Source organism: Drosophila ananassae, chromosome 3L (genome assembly GCF_017639315.1).
Source record: "Drosophila ananassae strain 14024-0371.13 chromosome 3L, ASM1763931v2, whole genome shotgun sequence".
Taxonomy (NCBI): domain Eukaryota; kingdom Metazoa; phylum Arthropoda; class Insecta; order Diptera; family Drosophilidae; genus Drosophila; species Drosophila ananassae.
The window spans coordinates 16,967,558-16,983,021 of record NC_057929.1 but is presented as its reverse complement, the minus strand read 5'-3'; the positions used below and the strand labels follow the sequence as shown (position 1 = coordinate 16,983,021).

The 15,464-nt window shown below is 45.4% G+C and overlaps 4 protein-coding genes across 4 annotated transcripts; 2 read left to right on the top strand and 2 right to left on the bottom strand.

Annotated features, from left to right (window-relative positions):
* Nucleotides 1-542: 542 nt before the first annotated feature.
* Nucleotides 543-1,305, top strand: LOC6494032. The gene has a single exon (XM_001961076.4). The coding sequence runs from the start codon at nt 708-710 to the stop codon at nt 1,131-1,133; it is 426 nt and encodes a 141-aa protein (XP_001961112.1). The 5' UTR covers nt 543-707; the 3' UTR covers nt 1,134-1,305.
* A 2,465-nt stretch (nt 1,306-3,770) lies between these two features.
* Nucleotides 3,771-5,167, top strand: LOC26515203. Its single transcript, XM_014908617.3, has 4 exons — nt 3,771-3,930; nt 3,992-4,120; nt 4,183-4,308; nt 4,917-5,167. The coding sequence occupies exons 1-4, from the start codon at nt 3,864-3,866 to the stop codon at nt 5,135-5,137; spliced, it is 543 nt and encodes a 180-aa protein (XP_014764103.1). The 5' UTR covers nt 3,771-3,863; the 3' UTR covers nt 5,138-5,167.
* Nucleotides 5,168-9,907: 4,740 nt separating this feature from the next.
* LOC6496543 (cytosol aminopeptidase) lies at nt 9,908-12,315 on the bottom strand. Its single transcript, XM_001961075.4, has one exon. It carries the CDS (start codon nt 11,963-11,965, stop codon nt 10,313-10,315), a length of 1,653 nt encoding a protein of 550 aa, XP_001961111.1. The 5' UTR covers nt 11,966-12,315; the 3' UTR covers nt 9,908-10,312.
* LOC6496542 (pre-mRNA-splicing factor syf1 homolog) lies at nt 12,025-15,185 on the bottom strand. Its single transcript, XM_001961074.4, has 3 exons — nt 15,042-15,185; nt 12,953-14,983; nt 12,025-12,893 (listed from the first exon to the last, which is right to left on the bottom strand). Exons 1-3 carry the CDS (start codon nt 15,084-15,086, stop codon nt 12,321-12,323), a joined length of 2,649 nt encoding a protein of 882 aa, XP_001961110.1. The 5' UTR covers nt 15,087-15,185; the 3' UTR covers nt 12,025-12,320.
* Between the last annotated feature and the right edge of the window lie 279 nt (nt 15,186-15,464).

Here is a 15,464-nt window from a genome sequence, read left to right as displayed (position 1 = left end):
AGGTAAACTGGTATCGTGGTGCCTTGGTGTTACCTGTCCTTTGGCCACAAGCTGACAATTTTCAGCACTTGAGCGTTTATTTCACCGGCTCTGGTTGTTGCTGATTTTTATTGCCCATCGTTGCTTTTGTTGTTTAACGTTAGTTTCAAAAACTTTACCACTGCCTTGGGGTCTCGTGGTGGATGCCTGATTGCCGGGAGCTAACATTTCTGGTTGTTGGGGCATTTATCTCCGCCTCCACAACCTCTACCACTGCCTCTACGGCGTTGTCCTTAAAGTTTTGTACTCGACAAATCCCGGAATGGATTTTAAGTGGAATAAGTATAATGATCGAAATTATTCAACGTGTGCCCTTTGTGTTTTGGCTTTGGTGCCTGGTTTATGGTCTTGGCTTACGGCGGAACAATTGTATGTTTATGACAGGTTTAGATTCCGGTTGGCGTGGGAAAACCAACATATTTATCTAGGTCCTTTTACCCAAAGCTTAAGGTTGCCAAGAGAAACAGATTTTGGGATTTGTAGTTTAAAATAATAGGCTTGGTACGGAATTCAAAATTTCATTTTATTCGAGACTCCAGTCGGTTTGTTACACATTTTGAATGTCATCTCCAAATCGTTTGTTAGCTTTAATTATTTTTTGAGAACTTACCATTCCATAGACTGTTATTGCTTGAAATTATTTTGGACTGAGACCTTCTGGCAAGACCATGGTCCGCTGTCTTCAGATTACACCTCCACCTGTCTGGCGTTTAAGGATCCGTTGTAACGTAAAGAAGTATGGTAAAAAGTGTGGTTGTACAAAGGATGGTGGGTCCTGTGAATGCGGTCCTGACTGCCAGTGTCCACACTGCCAGGCCAAGAATGCCTTCAAGCGTTTGGGCACAAGTCCCCGAAACAACCGGGATCACCCCATCGGCTGTATACCGCAGTTTTTAATCACGAAAGCCTTCAAGACCCCGAAGTTCATACCAGCATCCACGTATCGAATCGTCCAGCCCGACGAACAAATCGGGCCCAAGGCGGGACGCAAGGAGGTCTACAAGAATCCGGAGTACTATAGCTATTATCGTTTTTCGTATTACGATCTGAAAACTATCATCAGTAACATCAAAGACAAAATGGCATCAAAATAGATCAAATTTCCAAGTGATGGGATTAACTCTGCTTAACCAAATCAATTTTGTATTAAATTCAAATGTTAATGTTTATAAATGGCTTGTAGTATGAAATTGTTTGTTGCAACATTTCAAACGTTTTGTTGGCAGCCTTGTGCAACAGCATCCAGTACTCCAGTGCGAGTGAAGAGACCCGGCATTATGACACTAATCGTATTCGTTGGTTGGTCGTTAGTTAGGCTCTGCTATCTGCCCCAAATGCGATTTCCGCACAATGAGCTCCTCCTCACCGGGTGCTTTGGGCCCCGCTGGCCTCTCTGACTCCCCGGAGTCTCGTTTCCTCGTTTCCGGATTACGTGCGCCATTTTTCGTACAGGTGACATAATGATCCGGACTCGCCAGCGCCTCGCAATCGTAGATAATTAGAGAGGGGGGACACAGAGAGGACTAAGGCCGACGTAGGACGAAGGACGGAAGCTGGAGTGTGTACGGAGTCGGACAAAAGACACCACTGAGACTTTGTAATTTAGCAAATCGGTTTAGCAAGTCATCGGGAATAGAAAGGACATCCGCCAGCCAGCACGCCTTATTAAATTTACAGACATTAGGCTCTTACTTACACTTGTAGGCGAATGTTCACTACTTGTCGCTGCCACCAGGTGGCTAAAAAGATGTCTAGATCCAGATAAAATGCGTTTCTTGGTACTTGCTAGCAATAATTGAAAATTTCAGACCATTTCAGAGGGTTACCCCGGGAACGGAGGGTCTCAAACCAATCCCATTCACACATCCCATCCGGCAATTTATCAATTTTAATCGCATGCAAATTTTATGCTTTCGTAACATAACTTTTCCGGAGAAAGCAAGGGGGGGCGACAGAGTGTGTTAGTTTTGTTAACAACTTTGGGCCATTTCGAAGGCCGTTCTAACGGCTTCTGCTAATCACATGGCACTCTTTATGATTACGACCTCCTCCTACTCCTCCGACCCAATCTCATCCGCCAGGACATTTGCATTTTGGGAGCATAATTTTTGGTGTATTGTTGGGCCAGAAAGCCAGTAACATGGCCAAAATCAAAACATTTGCATAATTAATGAGTGCTGTGTGGGTGGGGATTGAAGTTACAAGAATAAGAAACTAAAGAAATTAGTTACTTGAGAACTTTATTGATCAAAAATATCGTATATAAAGTATGTTCCTTCAGGAATATGCCTAGAGAAGCCTAGAGCCTTAATATCCTTGCTGAAACTACTTCCTAGTTTATCCTTCCTCCTAAACCCAAAGAACCTATTTTATTTTCAAAAAACCCTAACTGACTTGACATTTTTTCCGCATGTCTGAGAATACCAATTGAGCTTTTGGGAAAAAAAAGTGTAAAGGTAACTAACGCTAATTTCCGCCCTGTGATTGATCCAAAACGCCTCCGCCAATGAGGCAGGTGATCCATCAAGGTAGACAAAGGCCCTAAAAGGTTTCCGAGGCTATCATGTGTGGAAAAGTCTGAAAAAGTCTGGGAAATGCGCTTATCATGTAACGCTTAACCGTGAATTGACTGGAAAAGTTCAAAGATTATGCATTTAATTTGATGGATGGGATGGGATATGGGATATATATATTATTCCATACAAAGTAAAAAGCTTAAAGTGAAAATATATACATTTTTTTATTTATTTAAAAAAGTTAACCACTAGCTCTAAAGTTTCTGAAGCACGTATCTCCATGGCTGAAAAAGTTGCAACACACGTAAAAACAAAATTGCAAATAAATTTTAATTGTTTTGAGCAATTAAAAATTAAATTTAAAAAATACTTTGGAACAAGCGCTATCCAAAAAATGAGAAACACACACACATAGTTCAGTGCTTATTCAATTTGGGAAAATGTTTTGAAACTACGTGAGAGTGTGTGCTTCTACTGCTCCGGCTAAACAAATTAAATTAGACAACTTTTATTCATTCGTTTGACATTTTTATTTGTTTTCAAACTCATTTTGGAAGAGCAAAGGCTGTTGGACAGGGCAGTACAAAACAGGACGCTAAAGGACACTGGAGAGACCAGGAGAGGACAGTCGAACAATTAACAACAAATACAATTTTCAGAGTTTAGTTAAAAATTTTAGCAACTGCTCCTGTTTAATTGTTTCATTTTCCCTTAGCTGCCGCGTGCGTCACGATTGTGAGGATTTAATTAAATGTCATTTGCATAAATTCTTCCTTCCGGCTTGCTAGCTTTTTCCTTTTTCCGATACTGGAAAAAGACATTGTATTAAACAGGGTTTTGTTTATAATTTATTGCACTTTCTTTGTTTTATGACGGGAGGTAGGTCTTCAAGTCAAGATAACGAAATCTTATCAATAGTTGATAGCAATCAAAATGCTCAAAATTGACAATGGAAAAAATTACATTTATTTCTGGTTGGGTTTACAATTTATTTCATTCATAGTTCATGGGAAAAGCCACTTTTTTAAGGCCAAAAACAACTAAGTTTCCTTTATTTAATCATTCATGCAATGCGACTAATTAATCACTCGAACTGACCTATCAAATCAATTATTTTATTGCTCTTCAGCTGAACTCACAAGCGAATGATAAGTGTCTGTAAACTTACCCTGATAAGTCGCAATATGACTCAAAGAATCGTTCATTTTCATTGCCATCGCACCCATATCAATATCAGTTTGTCTTTCGCAGGGGCAAGATCGGACATTCCCCTTTAAAAATTCTCCGAAATTTAATATCTTATCTGTCATGCCACTGAAGTTGTCTATAATTTGGCTGCCTGTGCTCCTGTTCAGTTGCCACTTGATGGCGGATAGTGAGTGCTGTTTTAGTTACTTTTTATAAAAAAAAATAGACTTACAGACTGTATATTTCAGTTCCGCAATGTTTTCGTTTCACTTGGATCGGTGCCTATGAAAATCACTCGAATGTTCAATCGGAAACCTGTGAGACAAGAGTGGGAGACTTTAATGAGATCCCCTGTTCGATGCCTCTGGTAGTGACACGTAGGTTATTAATACTATTTTATTATAAAAGAACTGCTTATCGAAGCACCTGATTTTTATAGCCGATGACACAGTGCCGGATGTCAAGGCCTTGTGGCAAAATCAAACAGAAGACCGAGAAAAGTTCCTCTGCCAGATGTCTCCCGGGTATTCTTGCGTAAAGTTCTCGTACATTTTCAAGGGTGGCAGTAAGTGTACCTCACATAACACAGGCCGACAGCTAAAAATCTCCACACATAATTTCACCTTCTTCAGGTGCACCTTTAGGCTCCCCTGAACCAAAGTTCAGAACAAACATAGGTTCCATCGTCCACATTTTCCGCGGTACATCTAAGAGAAGAAATTTAGCAAATTTTACCAAAATATTGTCATCTTTAGGCCGTGAAATTGCGTTGCTTTTAGTAAATTTCATTTTTTAAATGTATGTGTACCAACTAAATTAAAAAATGACATCTAGGCAGTTACCATATCTGTGGAATACTCATCCAAATTTGAGATCTCCCATTTTCTACATTTATTTTTTTGATTCCATGATTTTTTTTCCTATTGAAAATTTTTTTTATCTTATTGAAATCAGTACATCATACCGTGTTTTAATTTTGGATTTAAGATACAACTCGAAATAATTTTATTGATTTTTATATAGTTAGTTTAACAGTTCTAGATACTTTGCTTCAGGGGAGCCTAAAGGTGGAGCAGTTACAATTTTTTGTCGGCCTGTGTAATTATCATGTGCCATATGTCTAGTACGCAATAGTTCCACAATTGTCGCACAATAATCCCGTAACTCTTTCAGTCCAAAATATCACATACATGGCTGCCAAAGTGAATACAACCAACGGGTGCTACACTCAGACTAAGGAGAATGGCATGCAGGTGGAGGCCTGTGTCTGCACCTCTAGAGTCGGACTGCAACCCTGTAATGGATCTGCAAACAACAAACCAACACTGGTAATGGGCTGGGCGCTGTGTTTGATCGGCTCTTATCAATTGCTTAATAAATATCGAATACTTTGAACAATGCTTTTGACTGGCAATGTAATGTGACATTTCCGGGCTTTTGATTTTGACAAGTTTTTGTGAAATTTATGTGCGGCTGGGCGTTTATTTTTGGTTTTTTAATGGCCACTTTTTGTGGCTAAATAAACTGCCATAATTTATTTGCTCGGCCATTAATCAATTGCATGTGGATGATGACAATGACGTTGCTGACGCTGCCGGGGCAATTTGCATTCCTCCGCAGATGTATGTTTTGTTAAATAAATAAACAAAATTTTGCCAATAAATCAAGGCGGGCATTTTTTATAGTGATAGAGATAGTCTCTGTTTTTTCCACCCGTTTTTAATCCATGACACTTGACTTTTTGCGGGTCAGTGAAAAGTTCACCTAATTTAAAAAAGAAGCAATTTAAGGTTCATTAAATTGAAAATTGCAATGATAAAATCCTCTTGAAAAAGACAAGCCTTTGCCAGATTTAATTGTTGATCATCGAATACTTTAAATAAATAGCAAACGGAAAACCAACAATAGAGCCGACTCCTGCTGGGCCCCACGGCGTATGATAAATATAAACCGGAATGAGAGAAAGACTCCTCCAGAGGATGGGTAGTCTCTTCCGATTGGGAATGCCCATCGGCACAGCCGGGTTCAAATAAACTAATTTTAATGCCTTCCATTGTGGCCCGAGCACGCAGTGCGGCTCAATTGGGATGCAAATGGCAGCATCAGATTGGCAAAAAGGGGAACAGAACGGCACAATTTTGGGGTGGTGTGGGTCGGATAGAGTATCGATATGGTTGGAATACTCTCCATGCCGGTCTGGACTGGATATGCACAAGATATTCGCATATTTATTTTTGCCGTATATATGCGGCTTCTTTTATGCAAAAAAATAAAAAATGTCCAGGCGAAACCTGCAACAGCCATTTGTAAATTATGCCATTATGCATGTGTGTATTAACACTTGAAAGCCCGATATATATTTTTTTCCACCTTTAACTGTCGGCTCACATTCATTGGCGTATGTATAAAGTAAAAACAAAAATATTTTATTAAAATTCCTCAATCGAGACTCTTTTTTCGGCGAAGAGCATTAATTGTATCAGTTGGTATCTCTTGACGAAATCGTATCTGGGAACAGCATAATAATGCAATTTTCACAATAAACGAAAATGCCAAAAATGCAATTGAGCTATGGAGCTATGAAGGCTGGGGAATAGGTTATGGGTTTGTATGAATAGGCTCCAGTCTTCCACTTTAATTTGGCAGTTTTATTTATACATAAATCGCAGCCAATATAAAGCTAGATATTAAGTTAAATGACATACTTATAATATAATATTTAATTATTTAAAATTATAATAATTTTGAAGGAATAAGTGGCTCTTGGAGTCTGCCTTTCTAGATTTATATTTTCATTGAATTTCAATTGATTTGATTAGATTATAAGAGTGAAACGCACTGTACATATCCTGTGGCAAATATATTCGATTTATGCATGTATATATGCATTAAGCGAATCATCCGATTGCCAGGCTTATCATCCACTGGACTGAAGAGGGGCAGCAGTGTTAAAAATAAATAAATAAACATAATTTGTTGTTGCCAATTTATTGGATGGTGTGCTATGGTGTGCTATTGGGTGGGTGGGGGTACTCCTAATATTATGCCATGTTTATGCACTGTCCAAGTTGTTGTTGCTGGCTATTTGTTTAGCATTTTGCCCAGACAGTTTTATGTACCGTTAGATACGGAGCCAGAGCCAGAGCCAGAGTCAGAGGCAGTGGCAGTGGCAGCCAACGCCTCGTATACGCAATTTCTAGTTAGATCGACCATAATTTATTTGTCTGTCTCGCTGCTTATTTAACAAGCAGCAATAGCAATACCCAAAAATAAAGCCGATGATAACCGAAATGTGATTAGCTCTAAAATGGTATGGAATGGGAGACAAGTTGAGTTTCGAAATTGATTGTTTTGCGATTTGATTTGGCATTTGTCTAATCCCCGGATACAATGCCAGAATGTATTGCCAAAAACTCGAATTCAAATTAAATGAATTCCTAGCTAGGAAGTATATCCTTATACTTCATTCATACTCACCACACACGCTTAATTATTCATTCTAGTTGCCTTTTTTTGCTCTCCGCCTCCGCCTTCGATGCAATTGCAATTTTCAAATGAACCGCTCTGCTGTGTATATTTATTTTCACCATTTTTTTTTGGTAGAGGGACAAAAACAAGAACGGGCCAAGGAAACCACAAAAACCGCAACGAATTTAGCACAATTCTTGACCAAAAAACACAAGGAGCGGCGGGAGGCAAGGGCGGGGAAGGATTCTGGGGGGAAGGGGTAGGTATCCTGAATCGACTGCATTTGAATATACCGCCGGACAGGCAAGTGAAGCGTGACAGTCGAGGCGAGATGGCGGCAAAAAGTGGGCACGACTGTCACAGTGGCCATCGGATGCCCCAAAAAGTATGCAATAGCACTGCCAATATCAAGTATACGCCGCGTGGCAAAAGGCATTTCTTCTTGGCCATGCATTATATGCGCACATGCATTGCTTTCAAATCGAAATGCAAATGAAATCCGCCACAGAGAAGGTTCTGCCGTTAATTGGCAATTTATAGCGATGCTATCCCCACCCAGCCACAGCCGCCGCCGCAGCCACGCCTCCTCCATCGCCTCCAGATCCATTTTCACGTGTTCGCTCAAGTGAAAATTATCATTTCCAGCGAAACTAAATCTCCCCCGCACTCCACACCCAGAATAAAAAAAAAACACAAAAGGTGGTGCTAGAAAAATGTACACTGGGAGTGGAACGGAAGTGCCAGGGAAGAACACGGAAGAAGCGAACACTGGGAACGAAAAGCCGCGCAAAAGTCGACAAAAGTTTAGACGGGGACAAACCGTCCAGGCCGACCACAAGACAGGGCCAACAGTTGCCTCCTCCTCCATCGCTCCGCAGCGCCATCAAAAACGTACAACAAGAAAAAGTTGTTAAATCATTAGACTGCAAGAAAGATGCTCTATTGGGATATCAGAAATGAAAGGACATTTTTATGGGATATGGTGGTTAAGATAACACTAATTAAATAGAGCTATATGAGTATAAAGATAAAAAGAATATTTACTGACCAAAATATGATAAATTGTTATGAAATTTTGATAAATTTTAAGTCCTTTGAATGTTAAATTTTAATTTCTTCCAAAAAACATGCTTTTTAAAGGCAAGCTTCTAGAAAACTTGCCTAAAACTAAAAATAAAATGTTATATTCCTAGTTATAATTATAGAATATTATTTAATAAAAAACATCTTAAATTTAAGAAACCCTTCAAACCCCTAACCAACTCAAAGGACCCTTCAGTTACAGGGTATTTAGCATGAACCCAACCAGCGATTTATCGCATTTTGCTGTGGTCGGCATTAGTTACGCTGAATTTTATCACAATTGCAATTCTTTCTAGTCCCGAACACCCTCGCAACACCAGTCGCCGAAAAAAAGGATTTCATTTTCATTCATCCTTTTTTGGTTTTTCGCCTTTTGGATGGTGTCCAGCCAACAAACCAGGCCGAAACCGATGGGCTGCCTTGGCAACTGCCCTGGAATCTGCCCTGGGAATGGCCAACGCTAATTTCCACGTGCTGCCTTTAAATAATCATAATTTGGACTTTTGTGGATGGTGTGTGGCGGCACAACCGATGCTGTAAATGATTAACGCTACTGAAGGGATTTTAAGGATTAGTTTGCAGGAGGTCTTCATTGGGATGAGGCCTTTATGGCCCAAGTGCCCTCTGCCTCCGACGACTGACTTGCATATTTTCAGGCCTGATTGCTCATTAGCGAATTCATTTGGCTGCACTCCAGCCCCAAAGGGGACGTGCCGGGACTTATCAGTTTAGAAGGCATTAAGTGCCGAAGGAAAATACTTAACAGGACGAACAAGAAATTCTCTCATTTTTACAATTTAATGAGGGGGTTGTAGGTATTTAATTAAATTAAATATAATACTAATTTAAAACATATCTATCTTTAAATATCAAGTAATTCTAATAAGCCCTTTTATAACTCACATTGCAAAGAGTATTTCTCTAAATTGCAAATTATAAAAATCCTAGAAAAATTATAATTTTTCAGAGCCTAATGACTTGTGCAAAATGTCCTCGTATTAAGATACTTGCCACACTTATAGACTAGAGTGGGGGAACGGGAATCCTTCGAGTGGCAGCCATTCCCCGAAATAGAAATGAAGATGAGACCCAAATGTCCCGGCCTGTCCTGGCTTAATTGTCAAAAAAAATTTAAGCCAGAGAGCCAGAACTATGCAAATGGACCACAAAGCTGGAGGGCTGGTGGGATAGTTGATGAGCTGAGGGATGAGCATTAACCCATTAAAGCCGTGTCATAAATTCAAAGCCACAACAACAGGGTAACAGTAACAACGGGCCACTTTTGCTTTGTGGCTTTCTGGCCCGGGCCCTGGCTGGCACCGTTTTTCGACTCATTAAAGCCAACTTCACGCAATTAGGCTAATAAGCCGCCCTCGACAAAAGGGCCAGGCCAAAAAGAAAGTGAGACAGAGGGCGGAGAAAGGCCAGAACCGTTAAAGTTATATAAAACACTTTCTTGCTGCCATTTTGGACTTTCGCTCAATTAACTGACCCAAGTGACATTTGATGTGTGGAGGGTTCAGTAGCAGGTTCCAGTAGCATAAGGGTAAAGTAATTATTACACAAATCTGGTCCAAGGTCTTAATCCTTAATGAATCAGAATCCTTTAAAAATTAATTTTTTTTAAAGCCTTTTATTCTGTGCAACTGGGAGCCGACTCACAGGCCTTCAAGTCGATTCCATTGGAACAATAAAATTTAGGTAGTCGCCTGTAAAAACCTACTCCTTTGTCCTTCATCCTTTCCATCGGTTCCAGCCCCATTCATCGGATCCAGGTGCCATTCTGTGAGGCAGCTCCGGCCGCACAGGGGAACACTAAACAACAAATTTTGGACAAAAAACGCGCGGGACACGGACATGGGGGACAGAGATACAAAAAAACGTAATGTCATACGAAAAACGTAACGAGAACAACGGAACAAAGAACATTGAGGACGTGGAAACTAGCGTTACTGAAGCTACGGACCAGAAGCCAGAAGCCAGATGTCCCATCCCAGCGATCCCGTCCGGCCGGGAGATCACTTGCTCTCCGGACAGGCCATCTGGTACAGAAACTGGATGATCGTACGCGTCGGCCTACCGGTCATGCGATCCTTCAGCAGGTACGGCAGCGGATTGTGTCGCGTCAGCATGCCCACATTCCGGATATCGATGTGGGCCCAATCCACGCACGGCACCAGCTCGTGCAGAATGGCAGCGGCTATGCAGCTGGAGGCCGGACCGCGACCCCGATTGCTGATGTCGTAGGTTAGATTCGGGGTCACCAGCTGCTTGAAGTAGCGCCACAGGGGCAGGCGCCACACCCGATCCCCAGTCAGTCCGCCGGCCTTCTCCATCTGCTTGGCAATGAAGTTCGAGTTGCTGAACATTCCGGCGGCTGCTCCCCCGAGTCCGGCACAAACGCCATAGCCCACGGTGGCCAGATCCACCACCAGCCGGGGCTTGAATGTCGTCTGGGCGAAGAGGAGCGGATCGGCCATCACCACCACACCGGCCTTGCTAACGTCCACGATGCCCATGGTCTTGCCATTCAGCAGAGTGACCACGTCGCCCGGCTTTACGGCCATACCGGAGGGCATGTTCTCGCACAGCGGCAGCACGGCGGAGATGTTGATCGGAAGCGACAGGGCGGCCGCTGCCCGGATGGCAGCCACGCACACCGCCGCCCCGGCCATACAGCCGCGGTACATGTGCAGGCAGTTCTTGGGACGCAGGCACAGGCCACCACTGTTGTAGGTCAGGCCCTTGCCCAGGAGGAGGATGGGCTTGTCCTCCGGCGAGGTGCCACAGTAGCTGACCTCCAGGACCACGGGCGGCTCGCAGCTGCCCTTGGCCACCATCAGAAAGGAGTTCAGGCTCTGCTGCTCGATCCAGTCCATGGAGCGCACCTCCACAGAGACGCCGCACGGGCAGAGAGCGTCCACCGTCGACTGGGCAAAGATGGTGGGGGTCATCTGGTTGGCGGGGGAGTCGCTCAGCCGCCGAGCCAAGTTCTGGGACTCAGCCTTAAACAAACCCCTCGTCCAGGCATCCACATCGGGCGAGTCATAGAGATCCAGCTTGGGGATGTGGGTGCGATTCTGTTTGCGCTTGTTGGTGTTGTAGCGCCAAATGGCCAGGGCACTGCCCTCGGCCGCCTGCTCCGGGTACTCCATGGAGTCCACATGCACCTCCGTGCAGCCCTGGAGCTGCAGTGACCGAGCTCCAACGCCAGCGGCAACGCGGGCGTTCTCCATTCCCTCGTCAATCATCTCTAGGTCATTGAAGCCGGCTCCCTCCTGGCCCAGACCAACCACTGCCACTGCCCGGTACTCGGCATCAACGTTCATGAAGACCCTGCCCTGGGCCAGTTCGCCCTTGAGTCCAGTTTCGCGTATCAGCTCCGAGATCTTGCCCGATGCCCGGTCATCGAACTTTTCGCCGCTGGACGTCATCTTTGGGTCCTTGTCACCCTCTTTGGCATACACACCCACCACAACGCCCTTGATCACTGACTTGCCCTCGCACTTGTCCGCCAGTCCCCTGCTCAGGATGTGATAGTCATATGGGCGAAGACCCTGGGTCAATAATGGTCCACCGCCGGGCAATGGGGGACCCGGCCTGGTGCCCTGCACCCTACGATACAGATTAACGTTTCGATGGAAGGCGTTCATCATGCGAGTGGATGCCATTTGGGATTACACGCTCTCTGGTTACGGGTTACGCCTTCTCGACCAACTATTCAGTCGAGTTTATTGAAGAAGACAAATAAACCAAATTTATTTCCACGTTGTTCCTGACAATTTTGGAATGAAATTACAAAGTGTGTTCCTTCGTTAGGATGAAGGGTAGACTAACATGACCGGAATCCCATATATTGGGACGTTGTTCGGAACGCCGACTCCGTTTCAGTTGGCTGTTGGATGAGGACCAACTGACAGGTGTTCCAGTCTCTCCACCTCTGACTTTATTCTCAAAACTAACGCGCTATTAGTTTTAAATTTATTTTACTTTTAAAACTTAAATATAAATCAAGGATACGCATCCTTACTCCTCGTCAGAGTCCTTTTGATTGGAGTGCTTCAGGCTGCCGAAGACCTTGGCCGGAATGGCCTTCTGCTCGAAGCGCAGTTTCTTCATCACCAGGCCCTCGCTATCGGTTTTGGTGGCCGCCTCGGTGTCGTTCTCGTTTCCTCCCTCCGCCGCGTCGTCATCCTCCTCCTCTTCCTCCTCGTCCTCGTCGCTGTCGCCGATGTCGATCTCGTCGGGATTCACCACCGTGTTCTCCTTGTTCTTGGCACCGCCCTGGGTTTCGCCGCGCACAAACATAATATTGGAGGCTGCCTTCTCGGCAGGCTTCTGTTTGGCCTCGGCGGCCGCCTGGCGCGTCTTCTCATCCAGCAGCCGCATGGCATCCGGCTCGGCTCCGTTTCCAGCTCCGGCATCGGCCGCTCCGTTGTTCAGGAACTGGGCCGCCATCATGTTGACCTGGGTGTTGTAGGTGGCCTGCACGGAGCGCTTGATGCGCAACATCTCCCGCATCGTGTCCTCGTTGCCATGTCGCACCTCGAACTCCTTCCAGGTCTGCCAGAAGTCTGCAGTTATGCGTGGATCACAAACCTAGAAGAGAGGGTTTACGGGTTAATGGGTTCTGAAGAGGGAAGAATGAGCAACCTTACCTGGGAACAATGGGCGTAGATGGCTCGGGCTCGATCCACCTCACCCAGCTTCGTCTCCAGCTCCGCAAACTTGACGCACATGTGCCGCATGTGCTGCTCCGGCAGCGCTTCGATAGCCTTCTCGTAGATCTCCCGGGTGCGCGGCAGGCCATAGATCTCTGCCGCCTTCTTCACAAAGATGTTGTACATGTCGAACATCTCGTCCTCCTTCACGGCGGCAGTGGCCCGATCGTAGACCGACATGGCGTGCCTGGCCAGGCCATGCTGCTCCTCCAGCTTGGCGTACAGCAGATAAAAGTACTTGGCATGCTCCGGCGGACACTGGTCCAGGCACTGCTCGAAGAGATCCCTCGCCCGCTCCAGCTTAGTGCCCCCGTACCGCTCCAGGAACTTGGTTAGGTAAGAGTTCCATATGTCATACACGTTGGGCCACTTGAACAGAGCGATTCCCTTCTCGTACGCGCGATAGGCTTCTTCGAAGTAGTTGTGCTCCTCCAGGAACATCCCGTAGTTGATGATGATTTGCGGCGTACAGATCTTCAGGTCGATGATCCGCTCGTAGACGGCCTTGCAGGTCTTGAACGTGCCGAAGGACTCCTCCAAGTCGGCGTACATGGACCACACTTTCAGCGAGCGATGGAGTCGCGCCTGCACAGTTTCCGTATCATCGTGATAGGCTATCTTTCGCTTGGGCATCGCCGTGGCCCGCTGCATCAGTTTCAGGGCAGCCTCGAACTGCTGCTGTCGCAGCTCCATCTCAGCCCACTCGCACCACACGGCGGCCAGATCCTCCACCTTGACGTACTCCACTTCGGTGCCGCGCTCGAAGACAACGCGGGCATCCTCCACCTGGCCGTTGGCCTCGTAGAACTTGGCGAACTCCACCCAGAGGGTGTGCAGCTTGCCCACCGCCTGCTTGGGCTGCACCGTCTGCACGGCCTCCGTGTACGTGGAAATGATTTCGGCTGGCTTGTCCTCGTAGAGAGTCACTCGCTTGTGCCACTCGTGGACATTGTGGGGGTTCTGTCGCAGCAAGACACTATTAAGCAGCAGCAGCCGTCGCTCCATGAGGTACTCGAACCGCGACAGCCGCAGCTCCACATCGATGTCATCCTCCTCGGTGGCTGTTTCGTTCTGGGCGACCTGCTCCATGCGCTTGTTCAGGGACAACTCCTCGAACTGGGCGTACTCATCGAAGACCTGGGTGAAGTCTCTGACAGTGGTAACCGTTTGGATGGCTTCCTCGTAGATGTCGCGCGCTCTATCGAACAGACCCGAGCGCACGTAGTAGTCCGCCAAGGAGTTCCACAGGTGGCCCAGCTGGTCCGTGTATCGCCGCAAACCGCCACGGATGATGGCGTCCACGTTCAGGGAGTGCACTTTGTGCGGATTCTTCGAGATGAGGTCGCACAGCTCGTTCCACAGCTGGTGGTTGGACTTGCCGTGCTTGGAGGCGAAGCTCTCGTTGTCCACAATGTTGGCCAGCTGCTGGGCGGCTTCGTCCAGGTGTCCCGCCTCCTGCAGGTAGTCCACGTACTCCTCGGCGTCCTCGGGACAGAGTTTTAGGTAGCGCCGGTAAACCCGCAGCGCTGTTTCCGTCATGTCGAAGCGCCGGACGAATTGCAGATACAGGGGCCAGATTCTGGCGTGCTGTGTGACGGGAAGAGCTCTCAGGGCGCGGTCAAATACGTGGCGAGTGCGCGTAATGCGGCACTGAGACGTCATAAAGGCACCGTAGTCCATCCAAATACGGGGCATTTTGTGCATAAAAACCAGAGACCGTTCGAAGGCGCTGTTGACCTCCTCGTACATGGGATCCGTGGGAATCTTGCCCCGCACCTGCTTTCTCCTCGTGCGCAAATAGTTGTGCCAGATTTTGTAGCTGCCGGGCAGTTCCTTCAGCGCCCTCTCATAGACCTGGTTCACACCATTATTCGGAGCCTTGGCCTTGTGATCGATGTAGCGCAGCCAGTGTTTTACGGAGTAAGCGTTCCTGAGGATTTCCTCCTCGTACGGCACATCTTCCTCGTCCTGGAAAGAAATTACATGTTATATTTATGTCAGCTTACGTGTTTTGCATCATACTTACGAATTTGATTTCAAGATTGAGTGCTTGACTCGTTACCGCAGCCATTTTCGGCGATTTTTGATTTTCACAACACGAGAAAGCCGCAAACAAATTTTCATGCGCGTCTCTGCCGAGAACAGCTGTTTCAAACAGTGATGCCAGATGGGTAAAACAGATGGGTAAAAAATACCAGAAAATCTTATAACACCAACCAACAAAGACAAACCTTTATTGTCTTGAAGAATAATTATTCCTTTTCTATAAAAAATGAATTAAATTCAACTTAATTATATATAATTTTATACATTTATATTCAGATTTTCCATAAAACATATGCTTTTCTTGTTGGCTATTTTTATTTAAACCCGTAACAAAACCGTACAACAATTGGTCAATTTATATTGGTAAAATATGTTTATTTGCTAAATTAATTATATAATTTTA